This window comes from Phaseolus vulgaris, chromosome 7 (genome assembly GCF_051622355.1).
Source record: "Phaseolus vulgaris cultivar YP4 chromosome 7, ASM5162235v1, whole genome shotgun sequence".
NCBI lineage: Eukaryota > Viridiplantae > Streptophyta > Magnoliopsida > Fabales > Fabaceae > Phaseolus > Phaseolus vulgaris.
Window position 1 is genome coordinate 47,355,602 of NC_143504.1, and position 18,419 is coordinate 47,374,020.

At 40.1% G+C, this 18,419-nt stretch overlaps 2 protein-coding genes across 4 annotated transcripts; one reads left to right on the forward strand and one right to left on the reverse strand.

The window, feature by feature from the left end:
- The first annotated feature begins 7,153 nt into the window (after nucleotides 1–7,153).
- On the forward strand, nucleotides 7,154–12,814 carry LOC137829596 (alpha/beta-Hydrolases superfamily protein). 3 transcript variants are annotated; one of them, XM_068636438.2, is made up of 7 exons: nucleotides 7,154–7,451; nucleotides 7,613–8,134; nucleotides 8,806–8,994; nucleotides 9,090–9,329; nucleotides 10,337–10,554; nucleotides 11,285–11,539; nucleotides 12,042–12,814. In XM_068636438.2, exons 2-7 carry the CDS (start codon nucleotides 7,720–7,722, stop codon nucleotides 12,279–12,281), a joined length of 1,557 nt encoding a protein of 518 aa, XP_068492539.2. In that variant the 5' UTR covers nucleotides 7,154–7,451; nucleotides 7,613–7,719; the 3' UTR covers nucleotides 12,282–12,814. The 3 variants fall into 3 exon arrangements, with proteins under 3 accessions (XP_068492539.2, XP_068492538.2, XP_068492540.2); XM_068636437.2 differs by having other exon boundaries at nucleotides 7,241–7,459; XM_068636439.2 differs by lacking the exon at nucleotides 7,154–7,451 and having other exon boundaries at nucleotides 7,589–8,134.
- Nucleotides 12,815–13,500: 686 nt separating this feature from the next.
- On the reverse strand, nucleotides 13,501–16,701 carry LOC137829597 (mitochondrial import inner membrane translocase subunit TIM14-3). The gene is made up of 3 exons (XM_068636440.1): nucleotides 16,545–16,701; nucleotides 15,876–16,048; nucleotides 13,501–13,890 (listed from the first exon to the last, which is right to left on the reverse strand). Exons 1-3 carry the CDS (start codon nucleotides 16,545–16,547, stop codon nucleotides 13,734–13,736), a joined length of 333 nt encoding a protein of 110 aa, XP_068492541.1. The 5' UTR covers nucleotides 16,548–16,701; the 3' UTR covers nucleotides 13,501–13,733.
- Nucleotides 16,702–18,419: the final 1,718 nt, after the last annotated feature.

The window sequence follows — 18,419 nt, forward strand, 5'->3', positions numbered from 1 at the left end:
TTGGCTTATTTTCGAACCTGCACAAGGGGAAAAGATGTGTTAGAGACACCATGAAGAAAGACAGGCACAGTTAGAAAGTAACGAAGGTCGAAGTTGCTCAAGGCAGTGATCCTTACTTATGTACTTCTCAAGAGTCCTAGCGTTGAACTCCAAGCTGATCACCGTAGCGGAGTCAAAACCTCCCACCTTAGCAAGAATCCGGCAAGCTATTTGATCACCTCGAGGGGTTTGGCTTTGAGGGCCTTTTCCTCTCTCACCCAGTGCAGCGGAAACCCATCGAGGGCGTCGGGAACAAGATCAGTACAGCAGATCTTGAAGAATCGGCCTTTCCACCCCGTGAACGAGCTTTGGAAGGGTGTGAAGAGAACTCTTCCGAGAACATTGCTGAGAGTTACCCAGAGGTTGTGTCTCTGTCTCTTCACCTCAAAAAAGTGAAGAAAGAGGTCAACCGAGGGTGCACAACCCAGAAACCCAAAGAGGATATCGAAGGCTTTGACAAAGGCCCAGCTGTTGGGATATAACTGGGCTGGAGCCACGTTGATCTCCGTCAGCAGTTCCTTCTCGAACCGGGAGAAGGGTAAGCGCACCCCGATGGTCTTGAACACCACCTGGTAAAAGTAAAAGAAAGGGACCCCGTCGTTCGCTCGTCCGTCTCCACACACTGGCTCCCCTAGAGTGCAAGGGAGCACAGCGATGTCGTCATCGTGCCTCCTCGCGAATGCCCGATGGTCGTAAGAACACAACTCCCCTTTGTGTTCCCGTACGGCCCTAGTGGAGAGCAAACATGAACACTCATCAAGAAGTTCACTCGAGGCCCAAGGGTACAAGTCTTTGGGACGGACCCTAGAGGAAGCATCGTGAGAAGACATTCTTTAACAAGATCAAGATGGTTGGAAATGCAAGAGTTGAGCGAGGGGAGCAGTTAGAACAGCCCTTCGACAGAGAAGAAAGGGTGCAATAAGAAAGGGTACAAGAAGAAAGAACGCAAGTAGGTTATGAAGAGTGAGAAAATGGTGAAGATAGTTCCAGAGTTTGAAGAGTTAAATAAAGCGCCTAGAGCGCCAAACGACACGAACGGAGGCACCGTGCGATTGATACACGTGGCAGAGGGTGAAAGGATGACGCTGGCACCACTGGTTTAAATCAGAAAACGTCGTATCAGCAGAATATCCAGTGGTACGATGCGCCGTCGAAAATGGGTCAGGGGTACAGCAGGAGTCAGAAAATGAAATGACTAGATACCCCACCGACCATTTAAGCAGCGCCACGTGGATCAAGTCGAATGACAGAAGGTCCCATCAGCTGTACAAGAAGCGCCACGTGGATGGCACAGGCAAAGCCTTGGGCTCTTCGTTGTTATCAGGCGTTGACCAAGGCAAGAATTAAAGTCAATGTCGAAGTAAAGGTAACGCCCGAGGCGTTGCCAGGAAAGACGTAAAGGGCGACGACAGACGAGAAGTCGCGGGCGTCGCCAACCCAAATACCGACTGGCGTTACCTCCCCGATACCCACAGGTAGGAAAGACTGAGGAGGGAGAAGAAATCAGAGAAAGGCAAAGTTAGTTGCAGGCGTCGCCTCCCCGATACCCACAGGTAGGAAAGACTGTGGAGGGAGACGAGACCGTCAAATGCCAGTGAGTCACTGGCAGGGTGTTCCCCGATACCTATGGGCAGGAAAGACCATGGAGGGAACAAAGACCCCACAGCACTCAGCGTTTTAGACACCCGGGGACGATACGGTGCTGCTTTGGCAGGCCTCTCCTTAGGCGTGGGCGCCGAGTGCTAAAAGATCAAAGAAAGAGCCTTTCGGTATCAGAGTCGTCCCGTGGACGATACGGCGCCACTTAGTGGGCCTCTCCATGGGCGTAAGGGTTGGCGAGCGACCTTACCCCATCCTACCAAATCGCCCAACGAAGTGTGAGAAACGGGCAGGATACAGATAGAATAAGTAAAGCGTATGAAGGGAAAAGATGAGAACGAGATCGCATAGGCAGAGTCGTATATGAAAAAGAAATAAGGACAACCATGCGAGTGTCCCGAATCAGTAACAAGAGTGTGGATAGTTCAAAGAATTACAAGTTTTTGGCAGATGAAATTAAAAAGCGAAAGTAAAGAATGAAGAGTTAAGCTTGAAGAGGAAGGTGGTGGATGAGGGGCAGCAGTTCAGTCGTTCAAATCCATGGGCACGACCTTCCCGTCGACTACGTGGTGTGTGGGGTCGTAGTTTGAAAGGTTGACGCCGGGATTCTCGCAGGACGCCTGGGACAGGGCTTCTTGGAACCCCTCCTCGAAGGTGCCCGCCATCTCCTGGATAAGGGACTTTTTCTCCTTCTCCAGCTCCTCAATGGCGGCGTCTCCGGAGGCCACCTGTTTCTCCAGAGCCTCTTTCTCCACACGAAGCCGGCTAACCTCGACCTGCAGATCGTCGTAGTCAACTCGGAGAAGGTCCATAGCTTTGGTCTGCGTGGCCATTTCCTCCTCTATCCGTTCCACCTTGGCAGTTTGTTCACAGCAGCGGTCCTTCAGGTCCTTTTGGGTTTCCGCGTCTGCTTTGACCAATTCCTGAAGACCCGCTACCTGTACTTGGAGAGCAACTTCACGAGCGTAGAAGTCAGCCTGGAGCTCCAAGGCCTCTGCCAATTTCCTCTCAGCTTCTGCCCTGGACTCTTGTGCTTGTTTCAGAGAGGAACAATAAGCCTCGTTCTGGCGTCCCAGGGCCTTCATCTCCTCCTCCAGGATGGTTGCTTTCGTTTCCAAGGCCTGGAGGGTTTGGGTTTGCAAGACAGCGTTTCTGGCCTGGGAGCGCCATTCAAGAGCCACCGCCAAGAAGGCCCCCAAATAGAAAGGCATACCTTCCCTCCTGTCGGTACCTTCCGGCATAGTCCCGCCACTGAAACCCCTCATCAGATGCATGATTGGAGGGGGGATGGCAATGAAGTCGGGGGCGGCAGCATCGGGAGCCGGGGAAGCAGTGGTTTCTGGCGGCGGCAGAGGCGGCGCAGATTCAGCACCTTCGCCCCTTTCCTCTTGGAGAATCATAGGAGGGAGTGAGGTTGCGCTTGGAGGGTTGTCCATAAAGGGGTTCCCTCCCTGCGGCGACGTCTCTACCAAAAGAGGAACCCGCGCGGATTTTCTCCTCTTGAAGGGTGCCACGCCTTCTGATTCCTCATCATCTGACAGAATCTCCAAAACCCTTTTTCCTTTGTCAAGGGGGGTTGGAGCCGGTGACGAGGCCGCAGCTAGGGGCACAGCGACGATAGGCGAAGGAGAGTTGGGAGTTGGAAGCACGTCAGAGCCAGGTGGAGACGTCGGAGATGGGCTAGAAGCACCTTCAGCAGTGACTGGAGGCGGCGGTGTCGGAGCCGGCGGGAGAATCGGATTGGCAGCAGGGCTGGAGGAGGCGCCTGCCTTGGCGGCACGAGCCTCCTTCAGTGCTTTCGCCAACATTATTCTTTTGGAAGTACCCATCACCGATCCTACATCAAGACAGGCCAAACAACAAGGATTAGCACTGGAGCGGTTATGTGGATTCACAATACAGGAAGAGATGCGAAATGCAAGTAACATTGTGCAGTGAAAAACGGTAATGCAGATAACTATAGCAACTAATGCATCATAAATCGCTAAGAACAGATACCGAAGTATGTAGAAAGCCCATGGGCATTGAATTCGTTAGCGATGAGCTTGGCGGTATCAAAGATTATTCCCAATCCCGCCAAGGCTTTGCATATATCCCGGTCAGGCGGGGCAAGTTCGTCCAGAGCCAAGGGCTTCATAGTTATGGGCTTGTCTGTCCAGTACAGGGGAAAGCCCTCTAGAATAGTAGGATCGCGCTTGGTCGCGCGTACCTTGAAAAATTTCCCCTTCCAGCCTTTGAACGAATTCTGGAAGAGCGTCAGGATGATGCCCCGGCGATGCCAGAAAAGCTCATCCAGAGACTTTTCCCTTGTTTCTTTACCTCGAAGAAGTGAAGAAAAACGTCCACAGAGGAGGGAACTCCTAAGTAGCCGCAGAGAATTTGGAACCCCCTCACGAAAGCCCAACTGTTGGGATGGAGTTGGGCGGGAGCAGTGTTTATCTCTGTCAATAGCTCTTTTTCGAAGGGAGTTAGGGGCAGACGCAGGCCCACCCTTTTCAACACCATCTGGTAGAGGAAGAAGAAAGCGCATCCCCCAGTATCCCGTGAGTCCGCGCAAACGGGTATCCCAGGTCGCACTCGGCTTACCAGGACTTGGGAGTCATGACTCTTGTGGAACGCATTGAAATTATAGAGGGCAGGGTCCCCCCTGTGGGCCTCCACGTCCTCAACGGAGTTCAGGAGAGAACATTCGTCCAGAAGTTCGTCGGGGGCCCAGTCATATTCGTCCTTATAATGAGACTTGGGGAGCGGGGGAGGCGCGGTGGTCTTGGTTTTTGCCATCAACACCAATGCTGAAGATCAAAAGAGAAAGAAAGGGTTCAGAGAAAAGGGGTTTGGAGAGAAGAAAAGGGGAAAATGGAAGAACCCTAGGAGCGCCCTACCCGCAAAAGAACGAAGGGAAAAAAGAGGAATAACGAAGCATACAAGCAACATCCAGAGGAATGCGGTAATATGGACAGTCCCAGGCAGTTCATACAGTAAAGAGAATCATCAAGGAGGGAAAAACCGTACCTTTGGAGGCAGTAGGAGAGCGCAGGAAGGAGAAAATCGCGATTGCAAAGAAAGGAGTTTTGAAGGCGATGAACAGTGCGGAATTGCAGAGTGAATGAATGTAACAGTAGAGTGAGCGCGGGGTTTGGGGTAACTTAAACGTTACATTTCGTAACCCAAGAGGCGCAAATTGAGGGCCGCAGGATCGAGCCACGCGTCAGAGGGTCGATTGCCCAGGGGAAGCGCAAAGGTCTCTAAAGGGGGGCCACGCGATGGGCCACGTGGCGCGCGATAAAGGGTAGCCCAAAAGGTGTAATCATCCCCATTGCAGGGAATATCCAATCGGTCATTAAGAATACCCCTGTGGTTCAGATAATGTCGCGTCAGTAATTCGAAAATTTGCTGAGTCAGCAGAGAATGACACGTCATCAAGAAAGCACGTGGATGGCGGGGGCAAGGCTTTAGTCTTTGCGCTAAAGACAAGTCTTCGGCTTAAGACTGGGGGGCTTGTGTACCGTCCCGTATCAGAGCGTTGACTAAGTCAAGGTCAAAGTCAACAACAGGAAAGTCAAAGTCAACTCGAGGTGTCACCCAGATGTAGAGACGCCAAGAGAAAGCGTCGCCAAGGCAGGACAAGACGTCGCCAAAGGCAAGGCGTCGCCTAGGTGAAGGCGTCGCCCTGGTGAAGGCGTCGCCCTGGTGAGGGCGTCGCCAGATTAAACAGTGTAAAAGCAAGGCCATCACGGTGTGGTTCCCCGATACCCATGGGTAGGAAAGACCATGGAGGGAGCAACGTCGTGGGAAAGCCTCAGGTCCCGATATCTCGGGAAAGTGATAAAGAGAAGGGAAAGGTGGCTCCAAGGCCATAGTAATAATACCAGTGAAGGGCAGCCTGACTCGCGAAGTACCCCTGCCGCCCCAGAGACGCCTTCGGGACAGATACGACCCAAGAGGAAGGTCACGCCCAGGATAACCGGGTGCAGGGTGTGAGAGGAAGGCAGATACGCTCTCAGAGTAAGTGGCTAGATACTTGGGGGCATGAGTTGGCACCCAAAAAGTCACCCCTAGCGCAGTAGCACTCCCAAGCAGGAGGACCCACACGTAGAAACGTCCCCAGATGGGCAGAAACGCCCCCAGATGGGGTCATGGCGTCGTGAGGCCCTCCACGTGTATGACAGCAATGCCGGAATAGAAACACCCTCTAGTCAGGTGCCAGGTAATTAAAGATATTCAATATAGTTTCCCTTTTCAGCATTCAGGTACTATTATGGCACCCAAGCGTTTCAACGTCTTAAATGCGCTACGTTTCGTAATTAAGCGCTTTAATGAGTGCGTTACGTTCGAGTTTAAAAGCGCTTTAAGGCGCTTTAAATGCTGGGGCAGTTTAAATAGCGCTGAGAATGTCGGAAAAAGGGTTGGAACCTTTGGCAAATTTACGAGAAACTCTCTGGTTGCTTGCCCGTGCTTGAGGATTACGTACAAGTGACTGGAGAATATTTTTGCCTGAAGGAGACAACACACACACATATACACAGTTCTTTTACCACCCTTCAGAGTGCCACACGCGGTGCTCAGATACGTGGGTGGACAGTTTTTGGTGTTTCTTGCTGGCTGACTTGTGCGTCGGAGTGCAAACGGCCGCTAGGGCGCCTCTTTGTCCTCTTTTTTGCAGGAATTTGCAGGCAATCAGCGGGAGGGAGATCTTAGCTGACGATTGAGGCCACGCACGAAGACGTCCCGGTCAACCGGACGGAACAATATGTTTGAAGGTGTCATAACCTAATGTAATTTTTAGAGTAAGATTTAAATTTTTTGCTTAAAAGTATAAAATGATTTTGGCTTGTATTTTGGCATTGAGTAGATTAGGGTTAGGGTTGAGTTCCTAAAACCTGCATAGGGTATAATTGAGCTTAATTACAGTCCACATTAAATTTTAGGCCGATCTCCTAAACCTAACTAGTCACACAGAACACATCTTGTCACACTTGCCATGTGATTAGCTTTAGGCGCCAACTCTGAATGGTTTGTATTTGATTTTTTCCACCACATTTTTGGTAACCTTTGGCTGACCTCCTTACCTATAAAAGGAGATGCTCGACTCATGAATTTAAAGATCAAATATTTAAGTGTTATACTGATGAATTCGCAAGCCTTAGCTCCCTCTTGTCTAACCTATCTAAGATAGACACCTTTCGAACTTTTCTCACTTTTTTCAAGTGATTTGGCCTCACCAATTACTTTCCCTACACCTAATGCCACTTCAACAAATTAATAGTTTCCTAGCACACACCATGACATTGTTATTTAACACATTTTTAATAAAAATAATTTATTGTTTTATATTAAACATAATATTGTTTTCTGTTAACAATAAGTAAGATAACAGTAGGTTATCTCTTAACGAAAAAATTAAACAAGAATAATTTAATTAAAATATATATAATTAAAATTTTCAAAAGAGTTGAAATTTAACTACGGCCGTCGAAAAAAGATACTAGGGAAAAAATGATCATCATTGTATTACAATGTATTGTATACAACCCCAATAATAGAGGAATGGAGGAAAACGGCATATGTTCGTAAAATACAAGTGATTTCCAACGAACCGCCAGAGCAATAATGCGTGGGTCGTTGGTTTCACGTGCTATGCTATTCTCTCTGACGTGGTCACATAGTTGAATATAATTTAATAATATAAAGAATTTTGTAAGCATAATTTAATAAACATGGAACTTTGTTGGATGATCTTTGAATAATGGTTGCTCAAAGAGTGGAACAGTAACTTAACGAGTACGACTCAACCGCTAAATTCAAGGCTCAAGGTGAGAAAGTGAGAAATTCTAATACTCCTCTTTTTGCCTTTTCTCCCCTGATAATATTCGCCTAACCCCTTTTTCAATTTTTTAACCCGTTTTGAATACTGGTCGTTTAATTTATTATTTATTCAATAATGGGTGATGAAAAGGTTTTGTTTTGCTTCTAGATCACGCTTGGTGCAGTTGGGAGTGTATGTGGTGGGTGGGTGTGCATCATCACCCACCGTCACGCGAATAATCACTTTAGTGCTTCCAGAATTTGAAGAGACTCGAAATGGCGGAGGTCAGAGGGAGGGACACGTGGACGGAGGAGCTCGCCAGTCTCATAGAGGATTCCGGCGTCCGCTACGGCGGAGATCCGAACGCCTCCTCCGCCGCCTCGTTTGAGGTGAGGAGGTCCGTGTACGCGCCTCAGAGCGAGTCTGTGGAGTCCGGGGAGAGCTTGAAGGAGCAGGCCTTGGGGTTCGTGATGGCGTGGTGCGAGATACTCTTGGAGCTCGGGCGAGGGTTTAGGGACATTCTGCGGCAGAATTTGATGAACGAGGATTCCTATGTCGTGAGGAAGTTCGGTGGCCCTTGTTCCAAGGTTTCGAAACGGTTGAGGTTTCTCAACGACTTTCTCCCCGAGGATCGCGATCCCGTTCACGCTTGGTCCGTTGTGCTCTTCGTTTTCATTCTCGCGCTCGCGGGTACGCTACCCCTCCTCTCCTCTCTCGCACAATCTATTTTACTTCTCTTTTGCCCAATCATGGTGTGTGCTACTCAGGACTCTGTTAGATTAAGGTCACAAATAGAAAAACAGAATAAACTCAATTTTTCATAAATTATAATTAACTTACGTGGATATTTTCTCTAAAAAAATTATATTTTAACTTGTCTATAAGTTTATCTTAGTTTATAGAGAATGTATTTTCTTTTTAGGTAATTTTTTTTTCATTAGTTAAAATCATTTTATATACACAATATCTCAACCTTCAAACAAGGTCAAATGAGAGAGCTTCCACATAAGTTAAGTGTTCATATAGGAGAAGGAAATTTAAAAAGAAGTGAAATAATTAATTTTCTTTAGTTATAGTGTTAATAGAAAACTTTATGGGTCTTACTTTATCTTTTTATTTTCTTTTCTATAACTAAAGTTTATCCAACCAAAATTTCAATGTATTCGTTATTGTTACCATATGTTTCTTTGTGATGCATTGATTTTTTTGTTTACTTTCTTAATCTTCATTCCATACCTGTTGATTGAGGTTAGTCAGGTATGTCTGAGATTTCGGAGCAAATTTCTCTATTACTTACAAATGAGTTTTTTCCGGTTGTTAGTAGCTTGTACAAGATTTACTGAATTTTTTTAGTTTTGCAGCTATAAGTGTAGATCCTAGTCGCGAAGCAGGAGCTCCTGTGATGAAGGTGCGCAAACATCCTCCTAGTGCTAGTCGTGTGCAACTTCCTGATGGTAGATTTATGGCTTATCATGAGCAAGGTGTTTCGTCTGAAACAGCTAGATTTTCACTTGTTGCTCCTCATTCTTTTCTTTCGTCCAGACTAGCAGGTAAAATGAGTTTAAATTTTAGCTATTGGAAAAGCTTGTTGGGTGCAATCTTTATGTGGAGCAACTAATCTTGTTCTACTTTTTTGCAATGGAAGGTTTACCTGGAGTCAAAACATCGTTGCTTGAAGAGTATGGCATTCGCTTGATCACATATGATCTTCCTGGTTTTGGCGAGAGTGATCCTCATCCCAACAGAAATCTCAACTCATCAGCTATGGATGTTCTGCATCTAGTCAATGCTGTCAATGTTACTGATAAGTTCTGGTTAATGTGCCACTCCAGTGGATGCATTCATGCTTGGGCTTTCCTCAGATATATTCCTGAGAGAATTGCAGGTTGTACATCTTTTCGTAAAAAATTCTTCTTGGACCTCATTCTGACACATTGGTGATAGTAATTGTTTATTGGGTGTATCTTGATGTAGAATCCAATGTCCGATTATATTGCCAGTTGGGCACGGATGTCAATTATTAGTGTAGCACAGAAACATCAATTCAATTCGTATGGTGTTGTCAAACAAAGGGCCTCAACTGATTTTGAGGATGTGACAGGAAATAAGGGAAACGAATGGGCATGTCTGGATTGGTTCACAGTCTAGTTATCTTGCTTTCTTTCCATTATTTACCTTTCAAATCCTTCACATTAAGCATTGTGAAAGACCTCTAGAGATTCAGAGTCCTTAGTTCTTACTGAATGTACTAAATAACAAATAGTTCGACCTTTGAGTTAAGAACAACTCAAAGCTTAGGCATAGTGATGCTATCAAGTTTTTGCATTTAAAAAAATTGTATATCACCTGCTTTAAAACACAATGACTGACTTGTTTGAATGTCTATAGAGAATACAGAGTATATTGTTTTTCCCAATGAAAAATGTGAGGTATTTCAGGGAGAATAAATAGAGCAAATAGAGCACATAGTATATAGCACCAATATCTTGCGAGTTGCAATTTATTTTAGAATGTGCCTATAGAAAATATCATCTATTGATGCAAGCAGATGCTTGGAATTCATCCAGACGAATGTGGTTTAATGCTCTAACCTTCCATGCAGCTTGTAGACTGAGAGAGGCTTATAATAGACCAATATTAAAATTTAGGGTTGCGTGCATATTAAATGGCCATGAAATTATTAATGTAACTCAATCATATTCTTACAAGTTAAATTAAAAAGAAAAAAGATGAATTGAGATCTCACTAATAATAAAAGCAATTTGCTGTTTGGTTCCCTACCTTTTTGGAAATGTTTGCTCTATTTCTCGTATATCTATCCTCCAACCCCAAACAATGAAAAGAGGCTTGTTGCAGAACCTGATCTAACTAGTGATACTGTCCGAATTGCAGGTGCAGCAATGTTGGCTCCTATGGTTAATCCATATGACCCACACATGACTAAGGAGGAGACAAAAAGAACTTGGGAGAAGTGGCTGCCAAGGAGGAAGATGATGTATTCCTTGGCTCGTAGATTTCCAAAACTTCTCACTTTTTTCTATAGAAAAAGCTTCTTGCCTGAACAGCATGACGAGATTGATAAGTTGCTATCTTTCTCAACAGGAAAGAAGGTGAGTGCGTCAGAAGTCATCATAACTTTAACTATGTGACAAGCAAGTATAATTACTCTCAAATGTTTCCTTGTTCGTCAATATGAACTGGCTTTCTATAATAGTCTGCTTGAAACAAGTAGAGTTAATTGTTCAACAACCAATAAATTGATTTACGTAATATATTGAAGCTATCAATATGTTATTTTGTCTTAGAATCTCCACTTCTGTTGGGTATGACGTAGTGTGTGTTGGTTGGGAACTGCATCTTACGACAATGGCAAAGAGAAACCATATGAAACTAAAAGAAAAAAGAGGGTAAACAGAAAACAGAGAGGATAAAGGAAGAGAACAATAAAGCATGAAAAAGATAAAAGAAAGAAACTTTTCTTATTGAACTAGAGAAAAGAATCCAATTGGTATAAATACCCACAAAACAGAAACAGAAAAACTGAAAAACATGCTTAAAATCGCTGAGCAAGTTGAGAAAATCTGCAGATCTGAATTTCCATAATTCTGAGATTTTGAAAGAGAACGTGTAATTTTGCTCTTCTAATTCGGCCACATCTGACATTATTTTTTACTGTTATGATTAACATTCTATTCTGTGGGAAAGGAATTTTCTTCTCTCCTTCCCTTGCTTGGTGAATTGACATAAATTCATTTCATTAGCAGCTTCCAAAAATCTCTGCGTGTGAAGGACATTTAGGCTCTGCATTGATTCTGAATATAATCGATTTCACATGTGCAGGACAAACTTGTGATTGAAGAACCAGAATTTGAGGAATTTTGGCAAAGAGATGTGGAGGAGTCGGTTCGTCAGGGAAACATACGCCCATTCATAGAAGAAGTTGTTCTGCAGGTATCAAATTGGGGTTTTGACCTTAAAGAACTTCATGTGCAAAAGAAGTGCCAAGCAAGAGGCATACTTCTTTGGTTGAAATCCATGTACAGTCAGGCTGACTGTGAATTAGCAGGATTTCTTGGCCTTACACACATATGGCAGGTTTGAACTTCTAACGCATTGTTCTTTGGATACTACAATTTTTGTATCAATATTTTATATATTGTCATTCATGTGCAACTGACATTCTGCATGCTAAGTTGTAGCAATGTATAGAGATATGGCCGATGTTTTTAATAAAAGAAAATTGGTAATAAAACACCCTCTTCCCCAAAGTAGGACAACTAAAATCAGGAGACTCAACCTTCATATCAGAAAAGTGGTAGCTAAGATTATTGCATTAACAACTGCTAAAAAAGTTCAGTCTTAACCTTCAACGACCATGCTAAAATGATGATGATCTATTTAGGAGGGGGAAAAAAGATGCTGATCTTCGTGCTCAAATATATCTCATAGGGTATCAATTACATTTTAGAAATTAATTTATGCACAATCAAGATTTTAGTTCTTAAAGAAGTTAATTTTACTTATTGTATTTATCAGTATTAGTGCAGTGATCTTTGATGTTCTAATGAAATTTGTTTCCCTTTTGAATACTCAACAGGGACTGGATGATAGGGTGGTCCCACCATCAATGATGGAATACATAGAACGGGTTTTGCCAGAAGCTGTTATCCATAAGCTTCCAAACGAAGCCCACTTCTCCTATTTCTATTTCTGTGATCAGTGCCACAGGCAGATTTTCTCCACTCTCTTTGGAACTCCTCAAGGTCCAGTTGAACGACAAGAGGAAACTGCATTCGAGGAAGCTAAGGAAGTAGAGGTTTTACAAATACCTTCTTAACTGCTTCTAGTGTTACACGTAACTGCTGATATGCACGTCTTAGGTTGGATGTAAATACCACAGGCAGCTCCACTTCTATATGGAGCTTGAAAGAAGAGAATGTTCGCTATAAATGCTCTGAATTTTGAACCATGAGAGCTTTTGGAGATATATAGGTACAACATGAATGCCACACCATGTTTCTCCTTCCTTCCTTCCTCCAAGCAAATTGAATCTTAAAATTTGTATAATTGGTTATGGACACTCATTTTTGAAAAACTTCCATAATTATTCTAAGTTTTTATTCATATTTTCAAAGAGGCTAGAGCCACTAAATTAGTAAATCATCTTCATCTATTTCTTGATTCCTTTTAGCTGGCTAAGCAATAGGAGGGCTTCAATCAGGACTTGGGTCATGAACTATTATTGTGTATGCAGAACTTATTAAGTTAAACAAATCGTTATCCACTAATTCTATGTGGGTAGCTAGCATGCATTGTGAACTCATTATTAATGACAAAATTTAAATGTAACTTCTTTTAGATTTTTCGTTATATTCTTTAATTAAAATTTGAGTATAGTTTCAAACTTAAGCAATTGACATTTGTTTTTAGGATCAACTTTTACTGAGATAAAATTATTCGAAGTTTCCCATACAATGACAATATAAAAAAAGGATAATTATAATGTGGGTATCTCTTACGTATGATAGGTTTCCCATTGCCTGTGAATGTTGAATAAAAGTTGTTATTATGGAAAAAAGGACAATAAATACAAATTAAAATGATAAAAATTGTTAGGAATAATGTTTTAAGTAGTATTTAACCATTAACTTTTAATCTTAATAATGTTTTAGTTTTAGTTTTTCGATGATATGCCTTGCAAACACGAATCCACGCGTTATCTAAAATTTATATTTAGACTTTATCACAATTTTAATTGTAATTCAAATATCTTTCACTTTGGTCCAAACTTAGATTTTCAATGTGACCAAAATGTATTAGGAAGGTCGAAGAACTAATAAACTAAAAAAAATTGTTCTCTGAATACAATATTCATTTACTTTGAAAAATCTGAAAAAATCAAACATAAGTCTGAAACATCTGATTTGAAGGTTCTTTGAGAATAATTTTATAGCAAGACGCCCTCAAACATTCTGTGATTATCAGAACCGATTATATTGTGCCAAACATCACGATGAAGTGGTATGAACTCAAATATAAAGTAAGATAACTGGAAGTATGAGCAAGTAAAAATCACTTTTATTAACAGCAATCTTCACTTCAATAGCACAAGCCATGTTAGATTGGAGCTATATCATCCAGATATACGAGTAACCATGTTCAGTTTTCACACTATAGAATTGGTAATACAATAAATAATTGGACAATGGCCAAAAAACTTGTAATTAAAATCTAGTGAGAGTGGCGTTAAGTGTCAAAAATAATGGAAAGAAAGGCTTATATAGGGGCTTCAAAATGCTGAGCCACCACCCTTGGTTTTTCCAATTAACATATCTTTTGCTTCATTAATTTTGGATGCAAGATAATGGCTGCCACCTGCATCTGGATGGTTTGCAACCATCACCCTCCTATGTGCTTCTTTAATCTTATCTGTTGGAGTGCGCTCTCTGAAACATAAATGATGATTGAAAATCAGCATGAGAACAACTATGTCTGCTAAAAAAGTTGTCAAGACTAGGAACAAATATTCAATATCAAATCAACTATTGAAATTCTATTACATACACAAAAATAACCAAAGCCAGACAATTCATACAGTCTACACAAATTTAACCTCAGGGCAAAGTGGAAAACAAAAGGAAGCCAACTCTGAGCTTTCAATTAGAGAACTAAATTCGCTTTTCTTTCTTTTCAATTGGATACAAAACTTGATATGCTTTGTTCACAAGCTGCAATTTGCAAATGCAAAATTCAACCACAACATTCACATCCAAGCAAACTAAAGAGCAAGAAATAGCAAAATCAATTGAACAAGAATTGATTGTATGTTTTGATTCCCTTTCTTGATTTACATGCAACCTGAATAGATTCAAAAGTAAAGCAAATGGGCAACGAAGAATTCCATTGTAATTAATCATGGATCACGGAGCCAAGTAGCTGACCCTCTGGAATGCTATAGCAAGATAGTGCACAAAAATAATAGTTAGACACAAAATCAATAATTTATATTATACATGTAATTGCAGAAAAATAAGAAGATATATTCAAAATTAACAAAATCTAAACACAATTATTGTCAATCTAAGACTAAATTAACAAGTCAATAATAACAGTAGCAATACTGCTCTAATTACGATAGATGATACCATGGCTCTGAAGGGTAATGGGAACACAGGAATGATGTAAAGAGAAAAATAGTGGAATTAATAGAAAATTAAAAAACCGAACATATCAGATACAAGAACAGAGGCAAATTAAAGGAATATGGAAGAAGAGGTTTGAAGGAGGAACACAATTTAGATTTCAAAACGGAACAGAGAAGTGCAAACATGAACACACAATATGATGAAAGGGAAAAACTGAGTCACAGCCTTGCAGGAAAGCAGTGGTTATATAAAAAAAATATGGCGGCTGAGCACTAACAATAATACCATTAAGCAGTGGGGTCAGTGGCTGGAAAGAAAATAAAGGCCACAATTCATGTTTTACTATATAAACAGAGGTAACACTGGTATTGTATTGAAGATCAAAGCCCCCTAAATATTTCAAATGTGAAAAGTGGCAAAAATCACTAAGATTTCTAAATTAATGGTTTCAATAACTTCATATAAGGACAACAACCAGAATGGTTGTATTTTACTTCAATAGGTTGTGCAGAAAAGCACTCCGTGGTGGATGTGAACGTGATTACAATGACACAAAACTGCACTACTGACTACCTTCAAGTCAGACAATGGACATGCAGTTTTGAATTTCTTTTTAACCCAAATAGCTGCACTTACAAAGCACTATATCTACACAATACTGTGCCATATCTCTCAGCCATCTACGATATCCAAGTTGCACATAAGAAAAAGAAGAAGGTTCATGCCATCTTGTGTCCATAGTGAACAGTAATACAGCCTGAATACAAGACTATATATATTTCTAATATTCTAACTAATCACATCATAAGTTATATGCATTGCCTAGAGTCCATAACACATTAATCAAAACTACACTCTGCACATGTTTCGAAGACACAAGCACGGCCAGTATTTGATATAATAAGATGGTGGCAACTGTTGTCAGGATCTTCTATACATTTTTATCTCATACTATGAGACATCATCCAAAACTCGAGCACTGATTAGGACAGGACCTTTCTCATATGATTTTACTATGAAGAGAGTTAACCTTTATTACATGTTGGGTATACATATGTGAAGGATTCTAAGGACATCACAAGAAATATCACTATCTCAAGTAAAGTAATATAATAAACAGTTTCAACCAATCAAACAAGCCCCAAAAGGAAAAGGTCATGACAAACACCGTTAAAACCATTGTCACAAACAAAATGTTTACATTTTAGTACGCCACTTTCTCCATTTGCAACGTCTTCACAAAGCCAATCAACACATTAGAATCTTCAAACAGAAATGGAAGTTACCTAACACCCAGTATAAGAGCTGCTTCCCTCCTAGTCATGGTAGCCAGAAAACCACCTTCATAAAATCTACGCATGCTAGGCGGTCTAGCCTTGAATGCCTGCCAAGCCTGGATACCATATCTTCCAGCATAAGCCGCAGCTGCCACTGCAATCCCAGCCATCAATGGTGTAGTCTGTTCAAAATTTCAGTTTCAGTTCCACAACCCAAAGACGAAATAAAAATCAACAAAATTTAAAAACAAATCCCCTTTATATCCCAACCTCTGCTGATCACAGTATAGCAAGAAAACAAAACTCCAAATTATGCTAGTCTACACAACAAGGATACTAATCCAGGTTCTGTTTTCAATAAACATAAATTTGAAGACTAAAACAAATTCAATACAATAAACAACTTATCAACGTTGTGTAAAAAAATTGGGCAAAAAGATTGTGAAAATATACAAAGGTGGGCAAAGAGATAAAGGGGCAAGAGGGGCTTCAAATCAAGTAACAAGGGGAAAATAAAAGAAAGAAAAAGCAAGATAAAATTTCTATAGAAAAATCAGTTCTTTTGAAACAAAAATTGAAGGGGCTAGATAGTTGAGAGGTTAGAGGCTGAGGATGGTTCCCAGTTGGAAATCGAAACAAAAAGAATGAAAATTTGAAGAAAAACGACGAAGAACTTACCATTATGCTAAAATCTTGAAGAAATGAATGCAGAATTGGAATAGGGTTTTGCTTTGCCGGCAAAAGAACGGAAAGAGGGTTGAGTTGAGGAACAGTATTAAAACTTGGCTTCTCATTTTTATAATTATATTTTGTTTTTTCTTTAATTTAATTACTTGCATCGCACGTTGGATTTCTCTAGTAATTTCTAGTCCATCCTATTTACAAGGCATGTTCCGTGTTTTTGGTTTCTTTTTCCAAAATTATTTTAATAATAATCTATAACATTATTTTTTAAAAACTTGTAATTATTTTTACTTAAAATAATTTTTTTATTTAATGTAAATAATATTTTTTTAACCAAAAAATTAGATATAGGTTATTAATGTGTTGAACCATCATGGACCGCTTCAGATTATGTCTGATTTCATTTTTGGTGAAAATAATATCTGATTAGATTTTGTTCACTCTTACATCCAATCACATTAATCTAAGACAAAACATTGGGATATAATAGTTCATGTCCGTGAGTTTTTTTGTTTAAGAATAAATTTCTAACTTTTTTAGATTTTTTTTAATTCCTTATTTGCCATTGTTGTTTTCAAATTTTGAAAAATTGTAATTTTGATATAACTTTTAATTTTGTGTTTTTTTTAATAAATTTAATTATATTGAAGACATTAAGGTCTTAAATGAATATGTAAAATTAAAAGTTAATTGAATAATATATATATACAAAATTAAATATTTAATAAAATTTATAGATTTAGTTTTGATATAATGACAATTTTTTATAACATAAAATAATGAAAAAATATCTTAATATGATTTTAAAAATAGATAATGTAAAAATAATGATTCTATCTATAAATCGATTACGATAATAGAAAAATACTATATTAGGGCATTTTAATTGAATTTATATTTGTTTATCAGCCAACTTAATTAAGTTTATTGGTGAAAAAAAAGGTATTTGACTTTATGCATGCCAATTCAATATGAGTTACAAACTTTAACCGTCCATATTATAAAAAAAAAAAATATTTAGAGTTTTAGAACCAGACTTATGTTATGCTCAATACTTCCATAGTTTAGTTCATTGCAAGTTAATTAAGTTCAAATTAAATAAATTCCAGATTTTACAGTAAAAGTTTAATTTCAATTCAAAATTTGCATTTTATTTATGAGTTCTTACACTCAGAAAACTTGACCTAAACTATCCATGAAGAACAGTAGTTAGTTGAAGAGAGGGAACACTCTAAACTAGTAAGGACTAACTAACACCATAATTAGGTAGGTAATGAACTACCTTATTAGTATAAAACTAATAATTGAAACTTTAATGACAAACTAAACCGATCCTATGAGTTGGCACGGTTAGATAAATAGATTATATTAGACTTCATCAAGAAAAAGAATGAAATAAAAAATGTTGGAGATTTCACATCGATTAAAGATTATGATATTTTATAATATATAAATGGTACAAAACTCATCTTATAAGTAAGTTGAGTTAGGTCTAAATCCTAAATCTTAAACCCTAATTCTTAAACCTTAGACCCTAACGAAAGTTTGTTGCCTTATCAAGCCACCTACTATCAGACCACTCATAATATATAATCTCACGAGTTGGCAGCCTCAGTATGAGGATGTATGTTGAAGATTTCACATCAACTAGAGATTAAGACATTTCATAATATAGAAATGATACAAATTTTACCTCATAAGTCAATTTTACAAGGTTCAGTTAAATTTTAAAGTTATTTTTAATAGAAAAAGAAAAATAAGTGTTTTATTTTCATTTGATATAAACCAAAAAGAGAAAATATTAGAAATGTATTTCCATCACTTATCTTCTCAAATATTAGCATACCAATCACCGGGATGAGAACTGTT